Source organism: Thalassophryne amazonica, chromosome 17 (genome assembly GCF_902500255.1).
Source record: "Thalassophryne amazonica chromosome 17, fThaAma1.1, whole genome shotgun sequence".
NCBI lineage: Eukaryota > Metazoa > Chordata > Actinopteri > Batrachoidiformes > Batrachoididae > Thalassophryne > Thalassophryne amazonica.
The window spans coordinates 59,184,354-59,210,841 of record NC_047119.1 but is presented as its reverse complement, the minus strand read 5'-3'; the positions used below and the strand labels follow the sequence as shown (position 1 = coordinate 59,210,841).

The following is a 26,488-nucleotide window of genomic DNA, read 5'->3' as shown; positions in this document are numbered from 1 at the left end:
ACTTCTCCCTTGTTTTCACTCCAGGTCACCACAGCAGATCCAATATGTTGAATTAGCACAAGTTTTATTGCAGATTCCCTTCCTGACACAACTCCATATTACATGGAGAATGGGCAGGGGTGGTTTGAAGTGTGACCCTTCCACACCGTGAGCAAGCGCACTTAATCCTTTGGCCCCCATCCCTTCGCCGTCTTCTTCTTCAGTCTGACTTTGGCTAAATGAAGAGTCACGCTGCATGTTGCTGCGTCGAACTATCCTCTCTCTCCTGGTGCTGAATTCACACTGCACATCAGAACTTTGGCCAATCAGAAGCCCAGTCTGGAGTGTTGGACTGACACAGCATATGAAGAATGAGTATTGTAGAAGTAATAAGTACAGGACAAAACAGCAAAAAAATGTGCAACCAATGAGAAAGCTCTCCATGGACCCGCACATCCCTGGACCTGATCTGAATTTCTCTCTGGATTACAGCCAAACTGCTTTTAGTCAAAACGTTGTGCCAGACACAGGCTGTGGTGAAGATACATTATATACATTGTACACCACCTTGTTGGGGAGATTGTTTTAAAAGAAATAGCCCTCAGCACAAGAGTTCAGTCTTTAGTCTGATTGTTGAAGGGAGTAAAAAAAAAAAAAAATCATTATCCATCTTTCAGCATGTTGGTCTAAAATTGTCATTCTATCAGAGGTGCAGACCATTACAACTTTTGTCTTTTTTTTTTTTTATTTCAACACTCACTGTATGACTTCAGGATGTCCCGCAGTTATTATGATCATAATAGTTATTAGATAGCTTTTCCATGTTTGTGACCTTGTAGGGATGAAAATGCATGTCTTGGTGTATGATGTGATGAGTCGTTTTTGGGTGCACTCATTGGTCAGCACATCTCCCGTTTATGGAGCTGTGCTGACCAAAAAGCAGAAACTAGCAGACATTAGAATGATTTTAAGGGCAAATTGCAGCTTTAAAACAGTCTATTGGTTATAAAAACTTGTCCAAAACCAGACGTTTATGAACCTTCAAAATAAGTATTCTTAGCGCACTTTGCTCAAACCTTAAGAAGACCGACTCTGCTCAGTTCTCCATCACCATGTTTCTAAGTAGTTCAGAGGTTTTCCAAAGTTTTTAAATGACAACCGCTGAATGCGTTTCACTCATTCAATATTATTGAAATGATCATGTTAATTTTGTGAGCTGTAAAATGACCCTCACCCATCTGTGTTCCATCATTAGGATGTAGCCTCACTAAAAATGGGCACCCTCTTTTATCAGAATGGCATTCACCTACAAGTGATAACATAGAAAAGCAGCAGAGAATGAATGAAATGCTTGTCAGCTATGGAGGCTTTAGTTTGTAAAATCGTCATTATGGTGACTGCATTGGGAAAATTGCAATTTAGTGTTGATTTATATGAGGCATTACAATCCAAAATGTTTGTTTTTCAGGTTGAATGGAATAGTAACTTGGCACACCATAATAGCAATGTCATTGTTTCATAAATCTATAAATCCCATGGGCTGTTATGTTGGGGTAGAATACTGCAGTGATGTAGGCTGTTTTAAAGTGTTTTTGCTCTGATGGTGCAGTATATTTCAACAGCACTGTAACTGGTTTTAAACTGTGATAACATAATTGGAAATTGCTCTGTTATGTCGTAATTGTAGCTGGATATGTGAGAATTGGGGTTGTTATGAAAACTTTTATGGCTTTGATAAAGAGACTTGTTGAACATTCAGCAGAGTGATTTTCCTGGTGTCAAGACATGCATGCGCTGGGGAAAGCCGGATTTGTGTGGGATTTGCTGATCTCACCTGGACTATAACTGGATGTAAACGGTGATAACATAATTGGAAATTGCTGTATTATGCCATAATTGCAGCTGCAGCTTTTTATTATTATTATTATTACTACTACTACTTTTTTTTTTCTTCACATGGGAGACTGAAGCCCAGATTTTATGTTTCCTTGTAACAAAGTCCTTTTCTGTGCACTTCACCATGAAGCTGTGACTGGACAAATGTTGCACTTTGTACAGTTTCTACACTCACAGCCATGGAAGCCTATTAAGGTGCCTTGACTCTTGCACAAATTTGATTCCCACACTGGCAAGCAATCTGGCATGCCAGTAAGTAAACTCGATGTAAACTGTGCGCGGCTGAGAGCCAGTGCGCAAATTAAATTTTGATATGTTCAAAACTTCTGGCATGCATTCATTTTTTGAACTTGTCGTGAATATTGCCCAACCTATTCAAAGACACGGTGTCAATGCGTCTCATGTAGCAGCACATCTGAGCAATTAAACTGGTCAACACGATTTTTCTTGCATGGACTTTTTCAGTGGATTTTGGGTAATTTGGGGCATTGAATCCGAAACTGGTGTTTTCTTTGCTAATCACATCACATTTTTGAGATATGAAAACATATTTCTCGTATCAAACATTGAAGCAAAAGCGGCAGTCTTGCACACCACTTCTGCACCATAAATGATATTATGGTTCTTGTTCACATTTCGTGAACCTGGATTAAAAAAACTATGCTTTTGAAGCTGCTTTTGTGCGTGATTAGTGGCGTCACGCTTGTGACTGAATGAGCAACTTTTGAGTAATCCATCAATACGGAACATGCAGATGCCAAAAAAAAGTGATGTGTTAGAGGAAATCTGAGCTCTGACTCGGATTCAGCACCACAAAATTACCGTAAATCAGTTCTCAAAGTCCATGCAAGAAAAAAAAATTGTTGCCCAGTCTTATGACGAGATGTTACATCTATAATAAAAAGAAATTTACAGATGCATTATGAGACTCATGAGAAGGAATGAAAAAGCAACTTTTATATAAAGTGGCACCAAATGGGACAAAGTGTGGCGTCCAGCCGGACAAAGTGGGTCACACTGGAATGACTAATTGCGCAGCAGTGCGGGGATCAAAGTCGTACAAGTGTCAAGGTGCCTTTACTCTATCAGCGTTGTCATGGGTGTCTGAGTAGCATTCATCAGTAGTCGTCTTCTTGCATAGTTTCTCAGTCTATCTGACGACTGTATTCAGATTTACCGGACAGATGGACCATACTGTTATTAATGTCAATGATCTCGAGACCATTTCATTGTCATAAGTTTTAGAAATTTTAATATTTAGAAGGTCTGGTCTGGAAGCTTGCGCTGGTGACTCACTACTGGTTCCATCGTGCTACGGAATTAAAGCAACTTGGATTCTGTGCCTCTCCACTCTTCTTCCAGAGTGTGAGATCTTGTATTCGAAATGAAATGCACAATTTATTGTTAAAAAAATAATCCTGATATTTTCTAATGATGTTTAATTAGATATGCGCCAAGTGATAAATGCAAAGCGCAAAACTAGTGCGTGATTAATTCATTCATTTTTAGCCGCTTATCCGGGTTTAGTTTGCAGTGGACATGAAATAGCTCATATTTTAAGTCTGTTGTTGCTGTCCATTTGGCTGCTCTCGTTTTTTGTTCGGGGTAGCCACAGAGGATAGATCCGCATTGGTACTCGGCACAAGTTTTACGCTGGATGCATAAATATCTCCCGAACCGTGAACGCAGGTCTTGCAAAACGTAAGTCACAAAACGTGAATTCATGATCATAGAGTTGCATATGCACTCTATGTTCGTTATTTTTTTTTTTAGTTTAAGTAATTTACAGATTTGAGTTTATGGATCAATTATTTCAGGAAATCTTGATCACAAACCCCATTTCTGCCAAAAAAAAAAAAAATTGTGGGGGGTGGGAATCACAACAGCCGGTGAGGCTCTTTGTTCTGGTGTCAAGCGCCCAACCCGCTGGGTTGTGACCCGCTGCGGTAACAGCAGCAGGTGGGGAGTTTGATTGGGGCAGTACACTTCTCAAATGGTAACATAAGTGTCAAACTCTGGGAGGGCAGAAACCGCTGTTGTACAAGCACAAAAATACACTCAACAAAAATATAAACGCAACACTTTTGGTTTTGCTCCCATTTTGTATGAGATGAACTCAAAGATCTAAAACTTTTTCCACATACACAATATCACCATTTCCCTCAAATATTGTTCACAAACCAGTCTAAATCTGTGATAGTGAGCACTTCTCCTTTGCTGAGATAATCCATCCCACCTCACAGGTGTAGCATATCAAGATGCTGATTAGACACCATGATTAGTGCACAGGTGTGCCTGAGACTGCCCACAATAAAAGGCCACTCTGAAAGGTGCAGTTTTATCACACAGCATAATGCCACAGATGTCGCAAGATTTGAGGGAGCGTGCAATTGGCATGCTGACAGCAGGAATGTCAACCAGAGCTGTTGCTCATGTATTGAATGTTCATTTCTCTACCATAAGCCGTCTCCAAAGGCGTTTCAGAGAATTTGGCAGTACATCCAACCAGCCTCACAACCGCAGACCACGTGTAACCACACCAGCCCAGGACCTCCACATCCAGCATGTTCACCTCCAAGATCGTCTGAGACCAGCCACTCGGACAGCTGCTGAAACAATCGGTTTGCATAACCAAAGAATTTCTGCACAAACTGTCAGAAACCGTCTCAGGGAAGCTCATCTGCATGCTCGTCGTCCTCATCGGGGTCTCGACCTGACTCCAGTTCGTCGTCGTAACCGACTTGAGTGGGCAAATGCTCACATTCGCTGGCGTTTGGCACGTTGGAGAGGTGTTCTCTTCACGGCTGAATCCCGGTTCACACTGTTCAGGGCAGATGGCAGACAGCGTGTGTGGCGTCGTGTGGGTGAGCGGTTTTCTGATGTCAATGTTGTGGATCGAGTGGCCCATGGTGGCGATGGGTTATGGTATGGGCAGGCATCTGTTATGGACGAAGAACACAGGTGCATTTTATTGATGGCATTTTGAATGCACAGAGATACTGTGACGAGATCCTGAGGCCCATTGTTGTGCCATACATCCAAGAACATCACCTCATGTTGCAGCAGGATAATGCACGGCCCCATGTTGCAAGGATCTGTACACTATTCTTGGAAGCTGAAAATGTCCCAGTTCTTGCATGGCCGGCATACTCACCGGACATGTCACCCATTGAGCATGTTTGGGATGCTCTGGACTGGCATATACGACAGCGTGTACCAGTTCCTGCCAATATCCAGCAACTTCGCACAGCCATTGAAGAGGATTGGACCAACATTCCACAGGCCACAATTGACAACCTGATCAACTCTATGCGAAGGAGATGTGTTGCACTGCATGAGGCAAATGGTGGTCACACCAGATACTGACTGGTATCCCCCCCAATAAAACAAAACTGCACCTTTCAGAGTGGCCTTTTATTGTGGACAGTCTAAGGCACACCTGTGCACTAATCAGCATCTTGATATGGCACACCTGTGAGGTGGGATGGATTATCTCAGCAAAGAAGTGCTCGCTATCACAGATTTAGACTGGTTTGTGAACAATATTTGAGGGAAATGGTGATATTGTGTATGTGGAAAGTTATAGATCTTTGAGTTCATCTCATACAAAATGGGAGCAAAACCAAAAGTGTTGCGTTTATATTTGAGTGTAAATTCACACATTAGACAGTTTAGTTGCATGTTAGATAATTAGACAAATTTAAATACAAATTATTACATCTGCCAAAGACCTAATAAAATCGTCTGTGTTTGTCTGTCTGCCTGTTAGCAGGATTACGCTAAAACTACTGTGTGGATTTTGACACAATTGCCACCACAGATAGATATTAGGCCATTGAGCACTCCATTAAATTTTGCAGGTGATCCGGATTCTGGATCAAGATTTCACTTTATATAGGCTTTGAAGGATTACATAAAAACTTCAGTGATTCTCACCAGATTTGCACCACACATAGATAGATGTTACACCATGGAACACTCCTGAATTTTGGAGGTAATCCGGATCTGGATTCGGGATCAAGATTTCAATTTCTACGCTTGACTTTGTCAGATTTTGATGATTACGTCAAAACTACTTAACAGATTTTCACCACGTTTTTACGCCTTGGAAAATTTTGGAGGTGATTTGGATCCAGATTCTGGATCAGGATTTCACTTTGTAGACTAGGATTACTTCAAACCCCTTCACATATATGACATCACGATGTAAAACCAAGATCAGGAAGACACTGTTTTGTTTCAGCTTGTGAATATCAGATTGCAACATCTTGATCAGTCGGATCATTCTTGATTCATATGAAATTATTGCATTGTGTTGTGGAATCTGGATCCAGGTAAACTCCGGGTCACAGTGTGAATCACATCTTTTATTTTGAGTCCTTCTCAACCCTTGGCGGACGTCAGGAGTCTGTTTGCTCTTGTTTCTATTTGATTTGAATTCGAGATCAAAGCCATTCTTGCATAAAATGTTATTGTTGCATCTTAAAGCAGGACATTGCATGTCTGTGTGTAATATTTAATTTCCTGACTGTTGACAATAAGTGGTGGATTTCTGTCACTTTCCTGAGGTCACTGTAACTGTTCACGTTTGCAGCTGCAAGGCCACATTCCTGTGGAAATCCCATGGCCCAAAATCAAGAGACATTTGGAAACTGCTGACATGCAGTTAAAGTAATGAAATGATAAAGTTGAACTCAGAATGATGTATTAAGTGGATGAAACTTGATAGTCCACTGTCTTTGAGGAAAAAGTGGGAAAGAACTCACTTAAATGATTGTTTCAGTCTGCTGTGTCTGAGATTTGGATGAAGTTAATCTTGATTATGCAAAAAATAAAAATAACCAAACAGGGCTGCAAAAAGTTTTGTTTTGTTTTTTCTTAAGAGAAAATATTTGGTCAGTTAGTTGTTAGGTCTATAAAATGGCAGAAAAAAAAAAGTGCTGAAGCGTTTCAGAGCCAAGATGATTCCTTCAGAAGTCTCCATTTGTCCACCGACCAAAGATATTCACTTTACTGCCAGAGACCAGGAAAGAAACTAGTACAGAACATACTCATATTTAAGAGGTTGAAATCGAATATTTTTGGGGGGGGGGGGGGGGGGCGTTAACTCAAAACAGTAATTTATGATTATTAATCAGTTAATCACTGCAACTCTACAGCCAAACAAAATTCTATATCAGCACTTTCTAAGAGTGTACAGTATCTCTTATGATGCAGCATTCTAGGGTTTGGACCAAGCGGCAACGCTCAAGCTCGTATTTTGACCGCAACCCAGAAGTGCAGTTCCTTGACTGGCCACTTGAGGTTGGCTCAAACCACAGAGGCCAGTATGAGACCTAGAGTCCACAGTCCCCATGCTGCCTACTTAAGGCGAATGTCCCTTCATGGAGAGCGACATGACACCTCTTAACTGGGCAAAATATTGACGAAGTGCCCAGATGTGACATTTTCACATGCATTTTCAATGCGGATGTAAATACGCAAGTGAACACACACGGAAAAAAGTTTGCACAATACATGTAAAAATACATTTCTTACCTGAATATTGAACCAGTAAAATTAATTTATATTATGTAAATAAAGTATAAAACTTACCCTAACACCCACACATTCTGAAATATTACTGTTGAAAGTGTACACGGATCCAAACTGTTCCAGCTGCAATCATTTCATTACAGTAAAAATCCAATAATCATTTTGTTACTCATACACACAATCCAGACTATGCACACACAGGCTGCATTAATTTATTTCACATGGTAAATCCATTTTTGTATCCTCCTGAATTAATTCAGCTTCGAGTAAAATTCTATTCCAGGTGGTTTATAAATACTCAGATTGTTACAGTAAAAATCCAAGAATCGATTTGTTATTGCGTGTGGACACCAAATACCTTTACATGATTGCCCTTTATTGATCGAGCTTCGTTCATGAAGTCAGTGGTGTGGGTGTGACTGAGCGGCACAGCGCGGGTCGTTATAATCTGCAAACACCAGCTTGGTTATTTAAGGCACAAAATTGAAAAAAATCGGTTTTGTCCAACAATTTTAATCACGAATGACAAATATTTAACTAATCAGTCTAGCAAGGGAAAATATCAACTAGACATAAGTGGAAAAAATGGTCTGTGTCCTCAGACCAATACATTTCTCCATTACACAGGCATGGCAGGCAACAAACACTAGTTTATTAACCAAACGTCACAGACAAAGTAACAAGAATAACCAAAACTACTTACTTATGGAAGGAAATGTTGTCTCCCTTCTACTTTAGTTTGTGGCACTGCTAACATGCACAGCTTTCTGACATATTCCACCTGTTCCTTGAGGAGACTCATTGGCCTCTGTGGCTCAAGCACAGAGCACATTCCCATAGAAGCCCATTTTAAAACATCCCAACTTTACAGCCTAGTACAAAAACCGTTTTGGTCTCGATACATGGTTTCCTCCTCCATGACAACTGTATAACGGTGATTTTTTTTTTTTTTTTCTAACTTCCTAGTTTTAAGATGTTTTAATCCCAAAAAAAGTCTGTATAATTGTGGATGTGGTTGCTTTGAGTGACGGGCTGAGAGCAGTGACCCCACCTCATTGTCTCCGACTGTAATGGAGTTGCTTGTTGTGGTGTTGCTGTGTTTTATTTGGAGTGTTTTAGTACAAATTCCTAGAATAATACTAGAATAATGGCTTTTCTATTTTTAATTAATTTATATCAAGTTGTAGGGATTTGCTTTGAGTTTAAGGAAGATAATTTTAGAATTTTTTTTTTTTTTAATTTTTGTATTGTGACGACTGATTTACTTTTCATGTTTGAAATAGCAAAAACAAATTGAAATATGTGAAATGTCAAGGGGCCCAATACGTTTGGAGGGCACTGTATCCAATTTGAAAAATGTATGTCTTAAAATAAATTTCTCTGTTCACCTTGTTTTTTAAAGCCCTGTTAGGATTATTATTGAGATTATACAGATTATTTGAACTTGTCACCAACTCATTTTCCTGAAATTTTGGTCTAAAGTAAATTTAATGTGTTCAGAATAATGAATGTCATTATTTTGGGAGTGTGAAAGAATGCGGAGAATTGCTCAAGAAACACATAGATCATAAGGCTAAAGATAGAATGACCCCATGATCAGTCACATTTCTTGGTAAAATAAGTGGAGGCAGTGGATGAAGATTTTAATTCTTTGTGTTAAACACACACACTACTATTAGTGGCCTGCCTTTACTATCACTGACACACTGTCTAAGGTGCATTTGGGGAGTGTCCAGTGCCATTTCTTGATTTACACAGTGCATAACCTGTAGACAAAGCAGCATGTAGAGTGTAAATTGTATTTACTCATTTAATTACTCGTGGGCACGTCCCAGGCATAATTTGAGATTAACCTGATTACCAACCATCATGTCTTTAAGAGACAGGAGCACCAACAGTAAATGCTTAACAGGAAGTGAGAAGCTTTCTGTAGAGGAAAGGTTTCTGTCATTATGCAAAGGGTCAAAGTTCATAAGCTGGAGCAGTAGTTGTCCACCACAACTCCCTGAGGTGCCTCCTGCTCATTCTACCACCCAAACTCCAGCATGTCCCAACAGATGTGGGAAAAACATTGTTTCATTGCAGTTTGACGCTACTGTGTGTACGAGCTGATTGCACACACGTCATGAACCCGTCTGTACGCAAGATGCATCAGAGTATTGCTGCTTACAAAATCTGTAGTATATCAATATCAGAAAAATCGTGGATGCAGGGGGGTGAGAATAGGCAGTCCTTTGTTTTTCTTTTTAAGCAGTTGTGTTGGAACAAATATGTCTGCCTTTGATTGTAACTCTACTAATGTTTGTCCATTTTGTGTCTCTCCAGCAAACTGGCGTGCCTTTGAATGTGTCAGTCCGTCTTCAGCTCAATCTATACATGAAAAGGGTTTCAGGAATTACGTAAGGAATGTTTTCGTTGAACCTTGACATTACCCAAAATCACTTTGTTTGTTCATGTAACATGAAAGTGTTCTGGATGTTTCCTGTTTTTCTTGTTCACTGTGTTGGACAAAAGTAAGTGTCCTTGTCTTTGTAGAGAAACTGGAGAGATTTCTGAAGTTGTGATGCCCATGATCTGGTTTGAGGAAGTAAGTCTGAAATTACACACATCAGCAAATATGGCCTTGTTCCACACGGACATGGCACTTTCCCAGTACAATCCTTTTTTGTTGTTGTCAAATAATGTTCTGTAAACATGGCACTGTTTCAAGATTTAGCTTCATCCACTTAAAAACACTAAAATGGCTGAAAACACTGTAGTACATATGCCAGGCCTGTATGTGGTACTGTAATGCTACCACAGAAAACAGGGAAAACTGTGTTTAAAAGCTAATCATTGTAGCAGCAGAAGGTAAAGTTGCAATACAAAACAGCATAATATCTTCTGATGGGCATAATCTTTTTTTCTTCTTCTTCAGAGGTGCATTTTAACATCTACAGACTCTTTTTTTTTTTTTTTTTTTTTTTTTTTTTTTCCCCCCCCCCCACCAGTGGTCCTCACGCGACCTTTCATACAATTCCCACTTTATATACAGTATATATTTCATACACTGAGTATAAAGTCATAATCTTGACCTGTTGCATTGTTTCAACAGGATTCATCATCATAGTCTGTCAAAAACTGTTATCCACATGACACAATGTCTGTAAATACTTGAATTCCTGAGGATTTCAGAGGATGCCAGCACTTTGTCCCACCAACAAGAAGCTTTTAAAAGCTGAAAGTCCTTTCTGCAATTATTTTATCAGCATCACAGCTCTCCATTTACTCACACCAGCATTCACCACAGCCATCCTTCATATTTTCGGCACTCTGCACAAGACAAAAATAAATCCCCCCCAAAAAACAGTATGTTAAATTACAGTGTCAACAACAACACACCACTCATTATGAGCGGCTGTGGTTAGAGAGGTGGGGCCATGACATAATCATTTCAGAAAAGGTGTGTATTGAATAAGAATAAGAAAGAACTTTATTAATCCTGAAGGAAATTGTTTTGCTAGAGTGCCGAAACAATAAACACTGCTTTAACAGTGAGTACACCATGTTTATGCAAAATGACTGCAAGACAATTGCACAAGTTGTTGACAGTATTGCACATAGCTCTGAGTAACTGAAAAACTCTGATTGTTATGTACAACCCCTGGCAATAATTATGGAATCACCGGCCTCGGAGGATGTTCACTCAGTTGTTTAATTTTGTAGAAAAAAAGCAGATCACAGACATGACACAAAACTAAGTCATTTCAAATGGCAACTTTCTGGCTTTAAGAAACACTATAAGAAATCAGGAAAAAAAAATTCCTGTATGTAAATGTAATGTATTTTATGTTTGACAGTTTTGTTTTTTTTTTTGTATTGCTCGGCACACACTAGGCCCATTGTTGGCCACTTTTTTTTTTCTTTCAGCTTTGAATACCCTTTATCTGACTTTGTTTTCATTGGTTAAGTGATGATCCAATTGTTCACACCTGCTGACTCACCTATTTTGAGGTTTTTAATTAAGACTTGTCTCAGAATGAGTGTTCACTTCCTGATGAAGGCTTCTAGCCGAAACGCGTTGAAGTGCATTTTTTAATTATGATTTGCCCATAAAATAAAGGCATTTTAACTTTTTTATTAGATGAGTGCCTTGGTATCTTTTCAAGACTTTATCTGTACTAGCCCTCTACCAAAGAGCACCATCTTAAAACAAATTTAGTTCCAAGTAGCACTCCAACTCTTCAGCTTTTCAACATGGGAAGGTTGTTAAAGGCAAACATACTGGTAGACCAAGGAAGACATCAAAGCGTCAAGACAGAAAAGTTAAAGCAATATGTCTCAAAAATGCACAACAAAACAAATGAGGAACGAATGGGAGGAAACTGGAGTCTGTGACCGAACTGTAAGAAATCGCCTAAAGGAAATGGGATTTACACACAGAAAAGCTAAACGAAAGCCATCATTAACACCTAAACAGAAAAAAACAAGGTTACAATGGGCTAAGGAAAAGCAATCGTGGCCTATGGATGACTGGATGAAAGTCATATTCAGTGATGAATCTCAAATCTACATTGGGCAAGGTGATGATGCTGGAACTTTTGTTTGGTGCCGTTCCAATGAGATTTATAAAGATGACTGCCTGAAGAGAACATGTAAATTTCCACAGTCATTGATGATATGGGGCTGCATGTCAGGTAAAGGCACTGGGGAGATGGCTGTCATTACATCATCAATAAATGCACAAGTTTACGTTGATATTTTGGACACTTTTCTTATCCCATCAATTGAAAGGATGTTTGGGGATGATATCTTTTTTCGAGATGATAATGCATCTTGCCATAGAGCAAAAACTGTGAAAACATTCTTTGCAAAAAGACACATAGGGTCAATGTCATGGCCTGCAAATAGTCCAGATCTTAATCCAGTTGAAAATCTTTGGTGGAAGTTGAAGAAAATGGTCCATGACAAGGCTCCAACCTGCAAAGCTGATCTGGCAACAGCAATCAGAGAAAGTTGGAGCCAGATTGATGAAGAGTACTGTTTGTCACTCATTAAGTCCATGCCTCAGAGACTTCAAGCTGTTATAAAAGCCAGAGGTGGTGCAACAAAATACTAGTGATGTGTTGGAGCGTTCTTTTGTTTTTCATGATTCCATAATTTTTTCCTCAGAATTGAGTGATTCCATAATTTTTTTTCCCTCTGCTTGGTCTAAAAAAGTAACCATTACTGACTGCCACAATTTTTTTTTCCTGATTTCTTATAGTGTTTCTTAAAGCCAGAAAGTTGCCATTTGAAATGACTTTAGTTTTGTGTTGTGTCTGTAATCTGCTTTTTTTCTACAAAATTAAATTAATTAATTAAATTAAATTACTGTGTTTACAGTCCAGTTTGTTGTCTCTGGACACCCAGGTACTTGTAGTAGTCCACAATGTCCACCTCAGTTCCATTAATGGTAACTGGGTTTAGACGGGTCTTCAGTCTTCTGAAGTGCACCACCAGCTTCTTTGTCTTAGATACGTTGAGCTACAGGTGGCTGAGTCCACACCACTCCACAAACCTGTCCACAACACTCGTGTACTCAGTCTCCTGGTCAATGCTGATGCAGCCCACAATGGCAGTTGTCCAAAAACTTCTGCAGGTGGTGCAGGAGGTGTAGAGTGTGAACACAAACTGGACTGTCCCCTGTGGTGCCCCGTGCTCCTCCTGATGGTGTCAGATGTAATGTCTCAAAGCCTCACATACTGTGGGCGGCCCATGAGGTAGTTGGTATTCCAGGACACCAGTGGAGCCTCCACCTTCATGTCACGTAGCTTATCTCTGAGAAAGTCAGGCCTGATGGTGTTGATCATCCAGACGAAGACGTGAAGGCAGCATTTTCGCATTTATCCACTTTGGGATCTGTTTTCCAAAAGTATTGTTTTTGGCCATCGAAAAGTTTCCATATGCAAGAAATGACAATACATCCGGCTACGCCTGAAGAATCCATTTCCGTGTGGACAGGGCCTAAGGGTTTATTATCTTTCACTGTTGTGCAAAGTGTTTTTCTCTTTTTTTGAATAATGTGTTTGAATTTTTCGCCCTCTTTTTGTTCTCAGAGTGGGTATATCGATGGCCCTGTTCTCAGTACGTTCCACACAAACCTGGTTGTTCTGCCTGCTGTGATGGAGTATATGCAGTATGGCTTTATAGCTGCTGGCCTGGCAGCTATCATAGTAGCTGTTGTGTTCCACCGAAAAATGAAGGTAATGCTGCTACGCAACACTCCGTCTCTCTGCCTAATGTGTTCATTTTGGTTTCAAATGCATGCAGCTTCTTGCTCTGCTGTATATGCTAACCTGCAGTCTTAAGAGAAATTGTAGCAGAAATGGCCCTAAATGGGTTGTGAAATAACTCGATTTATGTTTTTTCAAACTAATTCCAAGAAAATGTGCTGCTTGGTATTTTAATGGGACCTTCCAGATTGGTATATTTTAGACCATTTCAAGTTTAGACCCCGGCAATTTACAGCTGGAATGGCTTTGTATCACATGAGGTGTTACTCCAGTTTTGATATCGTTGTAGTTTTTTGTATCATCAAAGGAGTAACAGAAAATAATGTTTGAACTGTCCAAAAATTCATAATCAAACTGACTGACCCCCTCCCCCCACCCCTAAACTTACATTGAAGAAATTAATCTGCTGTTAACTTCCAGATGGGGTTGACCTTATTTGTTCAGTGTATTATCTTGTACATGATAACATAATCATTTGCTGAACATCACTCAAAAGTGCTCAAACTTGTCATTCTTTTATATTTATTGTATTTTCCAGACTCACAGTTGCAGATTTTTTTTTAATTCTTTTTGTTTTGTTGTTTTTAAATAGATTGGTATGTCCTGTGACTTGTTGGGAAATAACTTTATCTATAAAAAAAATACGTCATTATCATCTACGGCCACAAGATGGCATCCACCTTAAAAACAACATCATCTGAATGAGAGACATTCTTTGTCTAAGAAAATGAGTAAATTTAACACATCATGCTCTCAGACTGAAAGATCATGCTTTGGTGGTATTGATTTCCAGGGCTACATTACATTTTAACTGACAACTGAGTGAACATTTGTAGCCTCTCTGACACACAGATCATCGCCTGTCATTGGATGACAATAATTAACAATCACAGAACAGCTATAAACTGATGAGACGGCTCTTCAGTGTGTTATTGTTACTCTAAAAGTTGAAACAGAATTGCTCTAAAGATGAACCTGTTAAAGTTTGAAGTTGCTGCTAACCACCAGCTTCATGTTTTGAATTCAGCCTTGAAGAATACTCCAGAGTGCTTCAGCTGCAATCTTTGCTTCAAATTATGTGATGTCCTACCTTGATATCTATTGTTATTATTGACAGCTAGGTATCATAGCTTCATTACTCTACAGTAGGATTCTTCATTTGAATTCAGTCAGCGAAATATTTCAAGGCACAGCTTTGACGCTCGCTTAAGATTCCAAAGAGTGCTTCATGCTAATGTTTGCTTTGAGTTATGTATTTGGGTTTACTCGGTTTTCTTTGCCTGGTCAGATCTGATTTACAGAGCAATGTGACATTTATGTTTTGGTGGGTTTTGTTTTTCCATCTTCATGACTCTTTTTTTTGGGGGGGGGGGGGGGCGATAGATGCATTTAATACTCTGGTGCAGCTTGTAGTCTGGAAAATACTGTATTTATGAATATGAGCTATTTAGCAGCCTTTCACTTTTTAAAAAGGTTTGAAACACATTTGTGTGTTGCATACAAACACGTGCATGTATCTCTGGAGGACCGCCAGTGACAAAGGAATGCAATAAGCATTTAATTCATTAAGAACCATTTGTACAATTAAAAATGGGCATTAAGAAATGTTTACAAATTAATTTATTTTCCAAGTATAGCAATCATAATAATGACGAATATATTTTGACAAAAGAAAATGAGGGGGAAAAATTGTTTTAAACAATCTTAGTGGCCAAGACAAAATGTCCTCGGATGATATGCCTGCACTGTATTTATAAAAAGACAAGATGGATTATTTCTGCCCGTCACCATTCTGGTGTATTAAACAGATCATTGGACTGTGACTGCCGTGATTCTTATTGTAACATTTCCCGTGCTCATGGTGGTGGTTGCATGTAATGGCAACTAGTTAATTTCAGTCTCGAGCCAAACAGAATTGCAAGTTTATATACGACGGTTGTGTATCACATTTTGGTAGTACTTTTTATCCCCAGCTGGCTGAAGGCCCGAAGGGGAATTATGATTTGTATCATAATTATCTGTACGTCCCACTTTCCTGAAAAGGGTATAAGCTTAATGAAATTAACTTCTGTCATATTTTTAGTAGGAATTTTGTGAAAATTGGTACAAGTCCTTGAAATAGTAGAGAAGCTTGAATCTTCGACTGGACTGGGTTGCTTGACACGAGGACGTTTCGCTTCAAATCGCAGAAGCTTCCTCAGCTAAAATTCTTGCTCTGGAAGTCTGACTTCTGTCTGACTCTTGTAGAGAAGAATAAAACAGAAGCCAACAAAAGCTGGAGTTTTAAACCTAACCAGACCCCTCCTACTGAGAGGCAGACTGCTATAGGCTAGTGACTAAACAATAGCTCTAATTAGCAACTATTGTGCTGTAGTTAGCACACCTACTGGCAGGACAGCTGTCCCTCTAATGATGGGATGGATGCCTTTCTGATGGCTCCCTTGATGACGTGAATGACTCATTACCATGAACAAAAGACTGAAACTCCTTTGACCTGAGTACCCCATTGTAAACAGGGGATAAAGTGTGTCTCAGACTCTTGGAGATCTGTCTCAACACCACGTATTTCCTGTTTAGGGGGAATTACTACAGGCAGATTCATGGTTGTGCGATGGGGTCTCCGGTATCCCCCATTGTGGCCAATCTGTACATGGAGCGAGTGGAGAAGACAGCCTTGACGTCTTTCACAGGCATCTCTCCCAGTCACTGGTTCAGATATGTTGATGACACATGGGTCAAAATCAAGCAACAGCAAGTTGAGGACTTTACAGAACACATCAACTCGGTGGACGCCAATATCAAGTTCACACGTGAGGATGCCAGAAACAACCATTTAGCCTTCCTGGACTGTGATGTTACGATTGGAGAGAACAGGCAGCTCCAGACAGGGGTTTACAGAAAACCAACTCACACTGACCAATATCTGCTCTTCGGCTCAAACCACCCCCTTGAACACAAGCTCGGGGTGATCAGGACGCTTCAACACAGAGCCCTACAGGTGCCCACAACTGCAGAGGGAAGGGCTAAAGAACAACAACGTGTCCGGAAAGCCCTCACAGTATGTGGGTACCCACGATGGTCCCTGGACAAAGTGCAGAAGTCCCAGAGAACAAAGAGACCAGATAGACAGGAGACGGAGACAAGAAGAAGAGTGTCTCTCCCTTATTTAGCAGGAGTAGGGGAAAAACTACAGAGGATCTTCAGACAGCACAAAATCCCAGTTTACTTTAAACCGGTTAACACCTTGAGACAGAAATTAGTTCACCCTAAGGACATGATCCCTAGTTACAAACAGAGCAATGTAGTGTATTCTATCAGATGTCAGGAAAACTGTAACGAACACTACATAGGTGAAACGAAGCAACCTTTACACAAAAGGCTATACCAGCACCGCAGAGAGGGCGCCAGTGGACCTCAGTCTGCGGTTCACCTCCACCTTAAAGACACTAACCACACGTTTGAGGACAAGGAAGTTAAAATATTAGCCAGAGAGAAGAAATGGTTTGAGAGAGGGGTCAAGGAGGCATTCTTTGTGAAACGTTTGAAACCCAGCCTTAACCAGGGAGGGGGTCTGAGACACACTTTATCCCCTGTTTACAATGGGGTACTCAGGTCAAAGGAGTTTCAGTCTTTTGTTCATGGTAATGAGTCATTCACGTCATCAAGGGAGCCATCAGAAAGGCATCCATCCCATCATTAGAGGGACAGCTGTCCTGCCAGTAGGTGTGCTAACTACAGCACAATAGTTGCTAATTAGAGCTATTGTTTAGTCACTAGCCTATAGCAGTCTGCCTCTCAGTAGGAGGGGTCTGGTTAGGTTTAAAACTCCAGCTTTTGTTGGCTTCTGTTTTATTCTTCTCTACAAGAGTCAGACAGAAGTCAGACTTCCAGAGCAAGAATTTTAGCTGAGGAAGCTTCTGCGATTTGAAGCGAAACGTCCTCGCGTCAAGCAACCCAGTCCAGTCGAAGATTCAAGCTTCTCTACTATGGAAACCACCTGGACAACTGAGAGCCTACACAGAAAGTCCTTGAAATGTAGCTACTTGTACAAAGCAGCATTTGCCAGTGGGGGATATTGTGCTCTGAGCGCTCTTGTTGTAAAAATGCAAAGCCACAGCTGTATGTGCATGGGTTCTTAAGAGCTTCATTTGAAAAGTTTGAGAAATTAATGTAGAAAACACCCATTACTCCCTGCTTATCGGGAAATGAGGGCCTGTATCATCAGCTGTATCAGTGTCGGGCTCTAAGTGACCTGTATGTAGACGGTGAGTAACTTAAGGAAGAGGTTCTGTTTTCTGGAAAATGGTTTTAGAAGGAAATTAACACAAATGTAATATTGTGGTTGATAGTGTTGCTGATACTGTTTTGATGTGCTTTATTTGTAGAGATCTCACACAAACACACCAGTGGTTGACACAGTGCTAACGAACCCTGGGGTTGGTAACTCAGTCATGTTCCGAAATAATCCTAATCAAAATTGATTTGCCCTACGTGATCTTTCTTGATTTTTCAAGCTGTTCTGTACATTGAGATTACAAACTTGATTGTCCTGCACATTTTGGAGCTCAGTCAATGCCAGAAAAAGTTAAAATTTTCATTTAATCAAAGTTTGAAATCTGTTTACCCCCATACATATCAAAGCTAAGACTACCACAAGTCAATGGTTATTTTTTTACACAACTTATAAAAATGTCAGGAAATAAAATTTTAAAAATACAATTATATGGGCATCAAAATTTTCCAAGGATGCTGGGGCCATCTTTGACACCTCAAAATTGTTAGCTCAAGTACTTTTTATGCAGTTGCTTATCATTTGTTGGTCAGGTTCCATGAAATCATTTTTCACATGAAGGCAGAAATAAGGCCCATGAAAGGGGGGGATACTGGGTTTTTTTTTTTTTTCTTTTTTTTTTTTTCCAACCATGTCAGTTTTGTTGTTGGATGACTGCACAGAAATTGAAGACAAACCAGACATAAATGTCCAATTATTTGGAACTGGTTACACACTTTGTTCACAAAAGAAACACACATTAGGCCCGTTTCCACTGCAGTAACTTGTGAGCCATTTTGAGGGGCCAATACCTTTAGGCATGTCTCCACCTCAGGGATTGCCTTGAAAGGTTCATGTGTGGGGAACCTTTATTCAGGGCAAGGAAAATCGCTCTTACAAGATGTTATGGCTCTGAAGGGTCGCTTGGCGGAGCTCAGTGATGATTGGTGGAATATATACATGAGAAGGTGGAAATAGCGCAAAATGCAGCTGCAAGAGTAAACAAAGAAACGCAATAACCGCTATGGACAGAAAAGGTGAGAGATCAACCAGCAAGGAGGATCAGGCAGGATTCACATCCTCGAAGAGGAAAGCAAAAATCTGGAATACCCACAGAATTAAACACACCACGATACAGTAACAAAACTGGAAGCCTCTGAAAACCCGGCAGGGAAAATTAAAGCAGGACTACAAGCTTCTGAGCATCCACAACAATACAAGTGGCTCACACCAGAATACAGAGCTATGTGCACAGCGACGCACGGACAAAAAAAAACTTGCTTTTTCTTTTTTTCTTGTTCTATCCAAAATAACTTACTTTGCGGACGCTGCAGTGGAGAGGATTGCAATCAAGAACCTCACATGCAGGGAAAAAAATTCATTAAGTACAGCTTTAAGAGTTTGCAAAGTTTGTTGCTTTGCACTTAACATTTAGATTAAAGTTTGTTTAATAGTATGAAATGTTTGCTTGTGAGCCCGGTGGTTTTTCACAGCAGTGGAGACACCACAGCCGAGGAGGCCACTTAACCATGCGTTCCTGTACCTGTTCCTGAAGCCTGGGGAGTACATAGTTAGTGTTCCTGCAGTGGAAACGGGTCAATGCACATGGAGGAAAACCACACATTTCAGATGAAGCTGCCCAGGCCAGCTGATTAACTGTGTTTATTATTAAGTCCTAAAGCTCTGGCTCTTGACATTCATTTGACTACAGTCAGTAGAGCCACGGTGGCCATAATGACCTGTTTCCATATTGATATTAGCATGCTACAACAGACATTTTAAATCCGTTCTTATTTTTGACTCTCATATAAGAATGAAAAGTCCCAGAAGTAAACACACTCTAATGAAAATGTCTTTTGTTTTTCAGTAACAAATGTTTAGTTGCATATCCTCGACTCGTGTCCATTTACCTGACTTCCATATGGCACAATGCTACTAAAACCTGCACGTCACTCGTCAACTTGGCAGATCTATAAAGTACAACCCCTGACAAAAATTATGGAATCACCGGCCTCGGAGGATGTTCATTCAGTTGTTTAATTTTGTAGAAAAAAAGCAGATCACAGACATGACACAAAACTAAAGTAATTTCAAATGGCAACTTTCTGGCTTTAAGAAACACTATAAGAAATCAGGAAAAAAAATTGTGACAGTCAGTAACGGTTACTTTTTTAGACCAAGCAGAGGGGAAAAAAATATGGAATCACTCAATTCTGAGGAAAAAATTATGGAATCACCCTGTAAATTTTCATCCCCAAAACTAACACCTGCATCAAATCAGATCTGCTCGTTAGTCTGCATCTAAAAAGGAGTGAACACACCTTGGAGAGCTGTTGCACCAAGTGGACTGACATGAATCATGGCTCCAACACGAGAGATGTCAATTAAAACAAAGGACAGGATTATCAAACTCTTAAGAGGGTAAATCATCACGCAATGTTGCAAAAGATGTTGGTTGTTCACAGTCAGCTGTGTCTAAACTCTGGACCAAATACAAACACGGGAAGGTTGTTAAAGGCAAACATACTGGTAGACCAAGGAAGACATCAAAGCGTCAAGACAGAAAACGTAAAGCAATATGTCTCAAAAATCGAAAATGCACAACAAAACAAACGAGGAACGAATGGGAGGAAACTGGAGTCAACATCTGTGACCGAACTGTAAGAAACTGCCTAAAGGAAATGGGATTTACATACAGAAAAGCTAAACGAAAGCCATCATTAACACCTAAACAGAAAAAAACAAGGTTACAATGGGCTAAGGAAAAGCAATCGTGGACTGTGGATGACTGGATGAAAGTCATATTCAGTGATAAATCTCAAATCTGCATTGGGCAAGGTGATGATGCTGGAACTTTTGTTTGGTGCCGTTCCAATGAGATTTATGGGTGATTCTTAGACTACGGGCACTCATGTCCTTTGATCATATTGTATAAAAAACAGAAAAAAGGGGACATTTCACACTTTATAGTTATCTTTACAATGAAAGTGTGTTAAGAAATTTGTTCTAGTAGTCTATGATGACTTTTTCACCTTTTTTCAGCATCATTATATGCAAATATTGCCGTTTTGTGCTTGTCCCACACCCAGACTTTTGATCTTCAATGATAAAAATGAATGGTAAACATTTTTTCTAATGTTTTAAAATAACTCTGAATAAAATAGCAGTAAAATAATCAAAACATAATTGGGGTATTCAATGTCATACAACTGTTGTGATTTATTTTATTTTTTTAAACAAAATGTAGTTGTCCCACACTATTGCCGTAATTTCCACCACAACACTGTAATGTCCCTAAACACTTTGTATGAAAGATTGTTTGGGTAGTTTCTATGGAGATGAACAGTGACATCAGAGCACATGTATATAGCGCCAAATCACAACAAACAGTTGCCCCAAGGCGCTTTATATTGTAAGGCAATGGTGTGGTGGAAATTACTTTTACAAGGCCAATAGTGCCCGTAGTTAAAGAATCACTCTTATAAAGATGACTGCCTGAAGAGAACATGTAAATTTCCACAGTCATTGATGATATGGGCTGCATGTCAGGTATGTCAGGCATGTCAGATGGCTGTCATTACATCATCAATAAATGCACAAGTTTACGTTGATATTTTGGACACTTTTCTTATCCCATCAATTGAAAGGATGTTTGGGGATGATGAAATCATTTTTCAAGATGATAATGCATCTTGCCATAGAGCAAAAACTGTGAAAACATTCCTTGCAAAAAGACATAGGGTCAATGTCATGGCCTGCAAATAGTCCGGATCTTAATCCAATTGAAAATCTTTGGTGGAAGTTGAAGAAAATGGTCCATGACAAGGCTCCAACCTGCAAAGCTGATCTGGCAACAGCAATCAGAGAAAGTTGGAGCCTGACTGATGAAGAGTACTGTTTGTCACTCATTAAGTCCATGCCTCAGAGACTGCAAGCTGTTATAAAAGCCAGAGGTGGTGCAACAAAATACTAGTGATGTGCTGGAGCGTTCTTTTGTTTTTCATGATTCCATAATTTTTTCCTCAGAATTGAGTGATTCCATATTTTTTTTTTTTTTCCCTTTGCTTGGTCTAAAAAAGTAACCGTTACTGACTGCCACAATTTTTTTTTCCTGATTTCTTATAGTGTTTCTTAAAGCCAGAAAGTTGCCATTTGAAATTACTTTAGTTTTGTGTCATGTCTGTGATCTGCTTTTTTTCTACAAAATTAAACAACTGAATGAACATCCTCCGAGGCCGGTGATTCCATAATTTTTACCAGGGGTTGTATAATGTGTCGCTGTTTATATTGTACACATGGGTGTTTCATTTAGTAGTGGTCAGATTTAAACATTGCATTTATCTCAAAGTCTAGAGCTCTTTCCCTTGACAAAACTACAGAGGCATCTACTGCAGAGGTATGTTAGTAGCCAGACCCAACAACAGAATGCTTTTAAACATGTGGCAGAATGGATGAGAATGGAATGCTGATGATATTTTGTTGCTCAATAACGTCACTCTGGGAATTTCACCCAAGGAACTCTTCAATTAAACCAACCCAATGATAAGGCACCCAGGTCTTTTGCAAAGAGACACCAAGAGGTTGTTCAAAATACAAAGTTGATTTATTAGTTCTAAATTATGTTCTTCTTTTAAAATAAAGAAATAAATAAATAAAATATCAAACTACCTAAAATAAACTATGCATAAACGTTCTCGTATGAAATAAGATGACACCATTAATGGGGTACAAAAGGAACATAGAAGGTTAATAAAATGAGCACAGAGGGCCACACAATCCAAGCAGCAGGGCAAAGCAGCAGTCGCCTCCCACTGCAAATCGGTCTGTTGTGCTGCTCCTCTCCACCCCGAACCTACAAGTAACAAACACAAGCATCAGTGACACAACTGGCTGGAGGAGGAGGTAAAAGATACCATGCTACAGACCAAGCCGTCACTCCCAAACAGCAGAACATAAAACAGGGGAATCAACACCGCACCCGAACACCCAATGTCAGACCACCAAGCCAGCAGCAACACTCGAGATACATCTCTGTGCAGCAGTCGACTAAATTAACTACCACTTAAAGACCGCAACTGTAGCCGACATGTCCCCACAGGAACGCAGAAATGGAAACGCCAGACGAAAACCTGCAGCCAATCTCCAGCAAGCAAGCATCATCAATCATCAATTCATCAATTTTATTTATATAGCGCCAAATCACAACAAACAGTTGCCCCAAGGCGCTTTATATTGTAAGGCAAGGCCATACAATAATTACGTAAAAACCCCAACGGTCAAAACGACCCTCTGTGAGCAAGCACTTGGCGACAGTGGGAAGGAAAAACTCCCTTTTAACAGGAAGAAACCTCCAGCAGAACCAGGCTCAGGGAGGGGCAGTCTTCTGCTGGGACTGGTTGGGGCTGAGGGAGAGAACCAAGAAAAAGACATGCTGTGGAGGGGAGCAGAGATCAATCACTAATGATTAAATTCAGAGTGGTGCATACAGAGCAAAAAGAGAAAGAAACAGTGCATCATGGGAACCCCCCAGCAGTCTACGTCTATAGCAGCATAACTAAGGGATGGTTCAGGGTCACCTAATCCAGCCCTAACTATAAGCTTTAGCAAAAAGGAAAGTTTTAAGCCTAATCTTAAAAGTAGAGAGGGTGTCTGTCTCCCTGATCTGAATTGGGAGCTGGTTCCACAGGAGAGGAGCCTGAAAGCTGAAGGCTCTGCCTCCCATTCTACTCTTAAAAACCCTAGGAACTACAAGTAAGCCTGCAGTCTGAGAGCGAAGCGCCCTATTGGGGTGATATGATACTATGAGGTCCCTAAGATAAGATGGGACCTGATTATTCAAAACCTTATAAGTAAGAAGAAGAATTTTAAATTCTATTCTAGAATTAACAGGAAGCCAATGAAGAGAGGCCAATATGGGTGAGATATGCTCTCTCCTTCTAGTCCCCGTTAGTACTCTAGCTGCAGCATTTTGAATTAACTGAAGGCTTTTCAGGGAACTTTTAGGACAACCTGATAATAATGAATTACAATAGTCCAGCCTAGAGGAAATAAATGCATGAATTAGTTTTTCAGCATCACTCTGAGACAAGACCTTTCTAATTTTAGAGATATTGCGTAAATGCAAAAAAGCAGTCCTACATATTTGTTTAATATGCGCTTTGAATGACATATCCTGATCAAAAATGACTCCAAGATTTCGCACAGTATTACTAGAGGTCAGGGTAATGCCATCCAGAGTAAGGATCTGGTTAGACACCATGTTTCTAAGATTTGTGGGGCCAAGTACAATAACTTCAGTTTTATCTGAGTTTAAAAGCAGGAAATTAGAGGTCATCCATGTCTTTATGTCTGTAAGACAATCCTGCAGTTTAGCTAATTGGTGTGTGTCCTCTGGCTTCATGGATAGATAAAGCTGGGTATCATCTGCGTAACAATGAAAATTTAAGCAATGCCGTCTAATAATACTGCCTAAGGGAAGCATGTATAAAGTGAATAAAATTGGTCCTAGCACAGAACCTTGTGGAACTCCATAATTATCCTTAGTCTGTGAAGAAGATTCCCCATTTACATGAACAAATTGTAATCTATTAGATAAATATGATTCAAACCACTGCAGCACAGTGCCTTTAATACCTATGGCATGCTCTAATCTCTGTAATAAAATTTTATGGTCAACAGTATCAAAAGCAGCACTGAGGTCTAACAGAACAAGCACAGAGATGAGTCCACTGTCTGAGGCCATAAGAAGATCATTTGTAACCTTCACTAATGCTGTTTCTGTACTATGATGAATTCTAAAACCTGACTGAAACTCTTCAAATAGACCATTCCTCTGCAGATGATCAGTTAGCTGTTTTACAACTACCCTTTCAAGAATTTTTGAGAGAAAAGGAAGGTTGGACATTGGCCTATAATTAGCTAAGATAGCTGGGTCAAGTGATGGCTTTTTAAGTAATGGTTTAATTACTGCCACCTTAAAAGCCTGTGGTACATAGCCAACTAATAAAGATAGATTGATCATATTTAAGATTGAAGCATTAAATAATGGTAGGGCTTCCTTGAGCAGCCTGGTAGGAATGGGGTCTAATAGACATGTTGATGGTTTGGATGAAGTAACTAATGAAAATAACTCAGACAGAACAATCTGAGAGAAAGAGTCTAACCAAATACTGGCGTCACTGAAAGCAGCCAAAGATAACCTATACATCTTTCGGATGGTTATGAGTAATTTTTTCTCTAATAGTTAAAATTTTATTAGCAAAGAAAGTCATGAAGTCATTACTAGTTAAAGGAATACTCAGCTCAATAGAGCTCTGACTCTTTGTCAGCCTGGCTACAGTGCTGAAAAGAAACCTGGGGTTGTTCTTATTTTCTTCAATTAGTGATGAGTAGTAAGATGTCCTAGCTTTACGGAGGGCTTTTTTTATAGAGCAACAGACTCTTTTTCCAGGCTAAGTGAAGATCTTCTAAATTAGTGAGATGCCATTTCCTCTCCAACTTACGGGTTATCTGCTTTAAGCTGCGAGTTTGTGAGTTATACCACGGAGTCAGGCTCTTCTGATTTAAAGCTCTCTTTTTCAGAGGAGCTACAGCATCCAAAGTTGTCTTCAATGAGGATGTAAAACTATTGACGAGATACTCTATCTCACTTACAGAGTTTAGGTAGCTACTCTGCACTGTGTTGGTATATCAACTCAATCAATCAACTTTTTTCTTATATAGCGCCAAATCACAACAAACAGTTGCCCCAAGGCGCTCGATATTGTAAGGCAAGGCCATACAATAATTATGAAAAACCCCAACGGTCAAAATGACCCCCTATGAGCAAGCACTTGGCAACAGTGGGAAGGAAAAACTCCCTTTTAACAGGAAGAAACCTCCAGCATATGGCATTAGAGAACATAAAGAAGGAATCATATCCTTAAACCTAGTTACAGCACTTTCTGAAAGACTTCTAGTGTAATGAAACTTATTCCCCACTGCTGGGTAGTCCATCAGAGTAAATGTAAATGTTATTAAGAAATGATCAGACAGAAGGGAGTTTTCAGGGAATACTGTTAAGTCTTCAGTTTCCATACCATAAGTCAGAACAAGATCTAAGATATGATTAAAGTGGTGGGTGGACTCATTTACATTTTGAGCAAAGCCAATTGAGTCTAATAATAGATTAAATGCAGTGTTGAGGCTGTCATTCTCAGCATCTGTGTGGATGTTAAAATCGCCCACTATAATTATCTTATCTGAGCTAAGCGCTAAGTCAGACAAAAGGTCTGAAAATTCACAGAGAAACTCACAGTAACGACCAGGAGGACGATAGATAACAACAAATAAAACTGGTTTTTGGGACTTCCAATTTGGATGGACAAGACTAAGAGTCAAGCTTTCAAATGAATTAAAGCTCTGTCTGGGTTTTTGATTAATTAATAAGCTGGAATGGAAGATTGCTGCTAATCCTCCGCCTCGGCCCGTGCTACGAGCATTCTGGCAGTTAGTGTGACTCGGGGGTGTTGACTCATTTAAACTAACATATTCATCCTGCTGTAACCAGGTTTCT

At 39.8% G+C, this 26,488-nt stretch overlaps 1 protein-coding gene across 6 annotated transcripts in view; it reads left to right on the top strand.

Annotated features, from left to right (window-relative positions):
• scarb1 (scavenger receptor class B, member 1) overlaps nucleotides 1–26,488 on the top strand; it is a 72,028-nt gene that overhangs the window by 32,467 nt on the left and 13,073 nt on the right. For 4 of the 6 annotated variants that reach the window (XM_034192514.1, XM_034192513.1, XM_034192512.1 and 1 more), the window contains exons 9-11: nucleotides 9,736–9,809; nucleotides 9,946–9,997; nucleotides 13,488–13,634. In XM_034192514.1, the coding sequence (XP_034048405.1) occupies nucleotides 9,736–9,809; nucleotides 9,946–9,997; nucleotides 13,488–13,634 (273 nt within the window). Of the gene's footprint in view, nucleotides 1–9,735; nucleotides 9,810–9,945; nucleotides 9,998–13,487; nucleotides 13,635–18,049; nucleotides 18,101–20,352; nucleotides 20,356–26,488 lie in introns of all 6 variants that reach the window. The other 2 variants (XM_034192509.1, XM_034192510.1) reach the window with 2 other exon arrangements.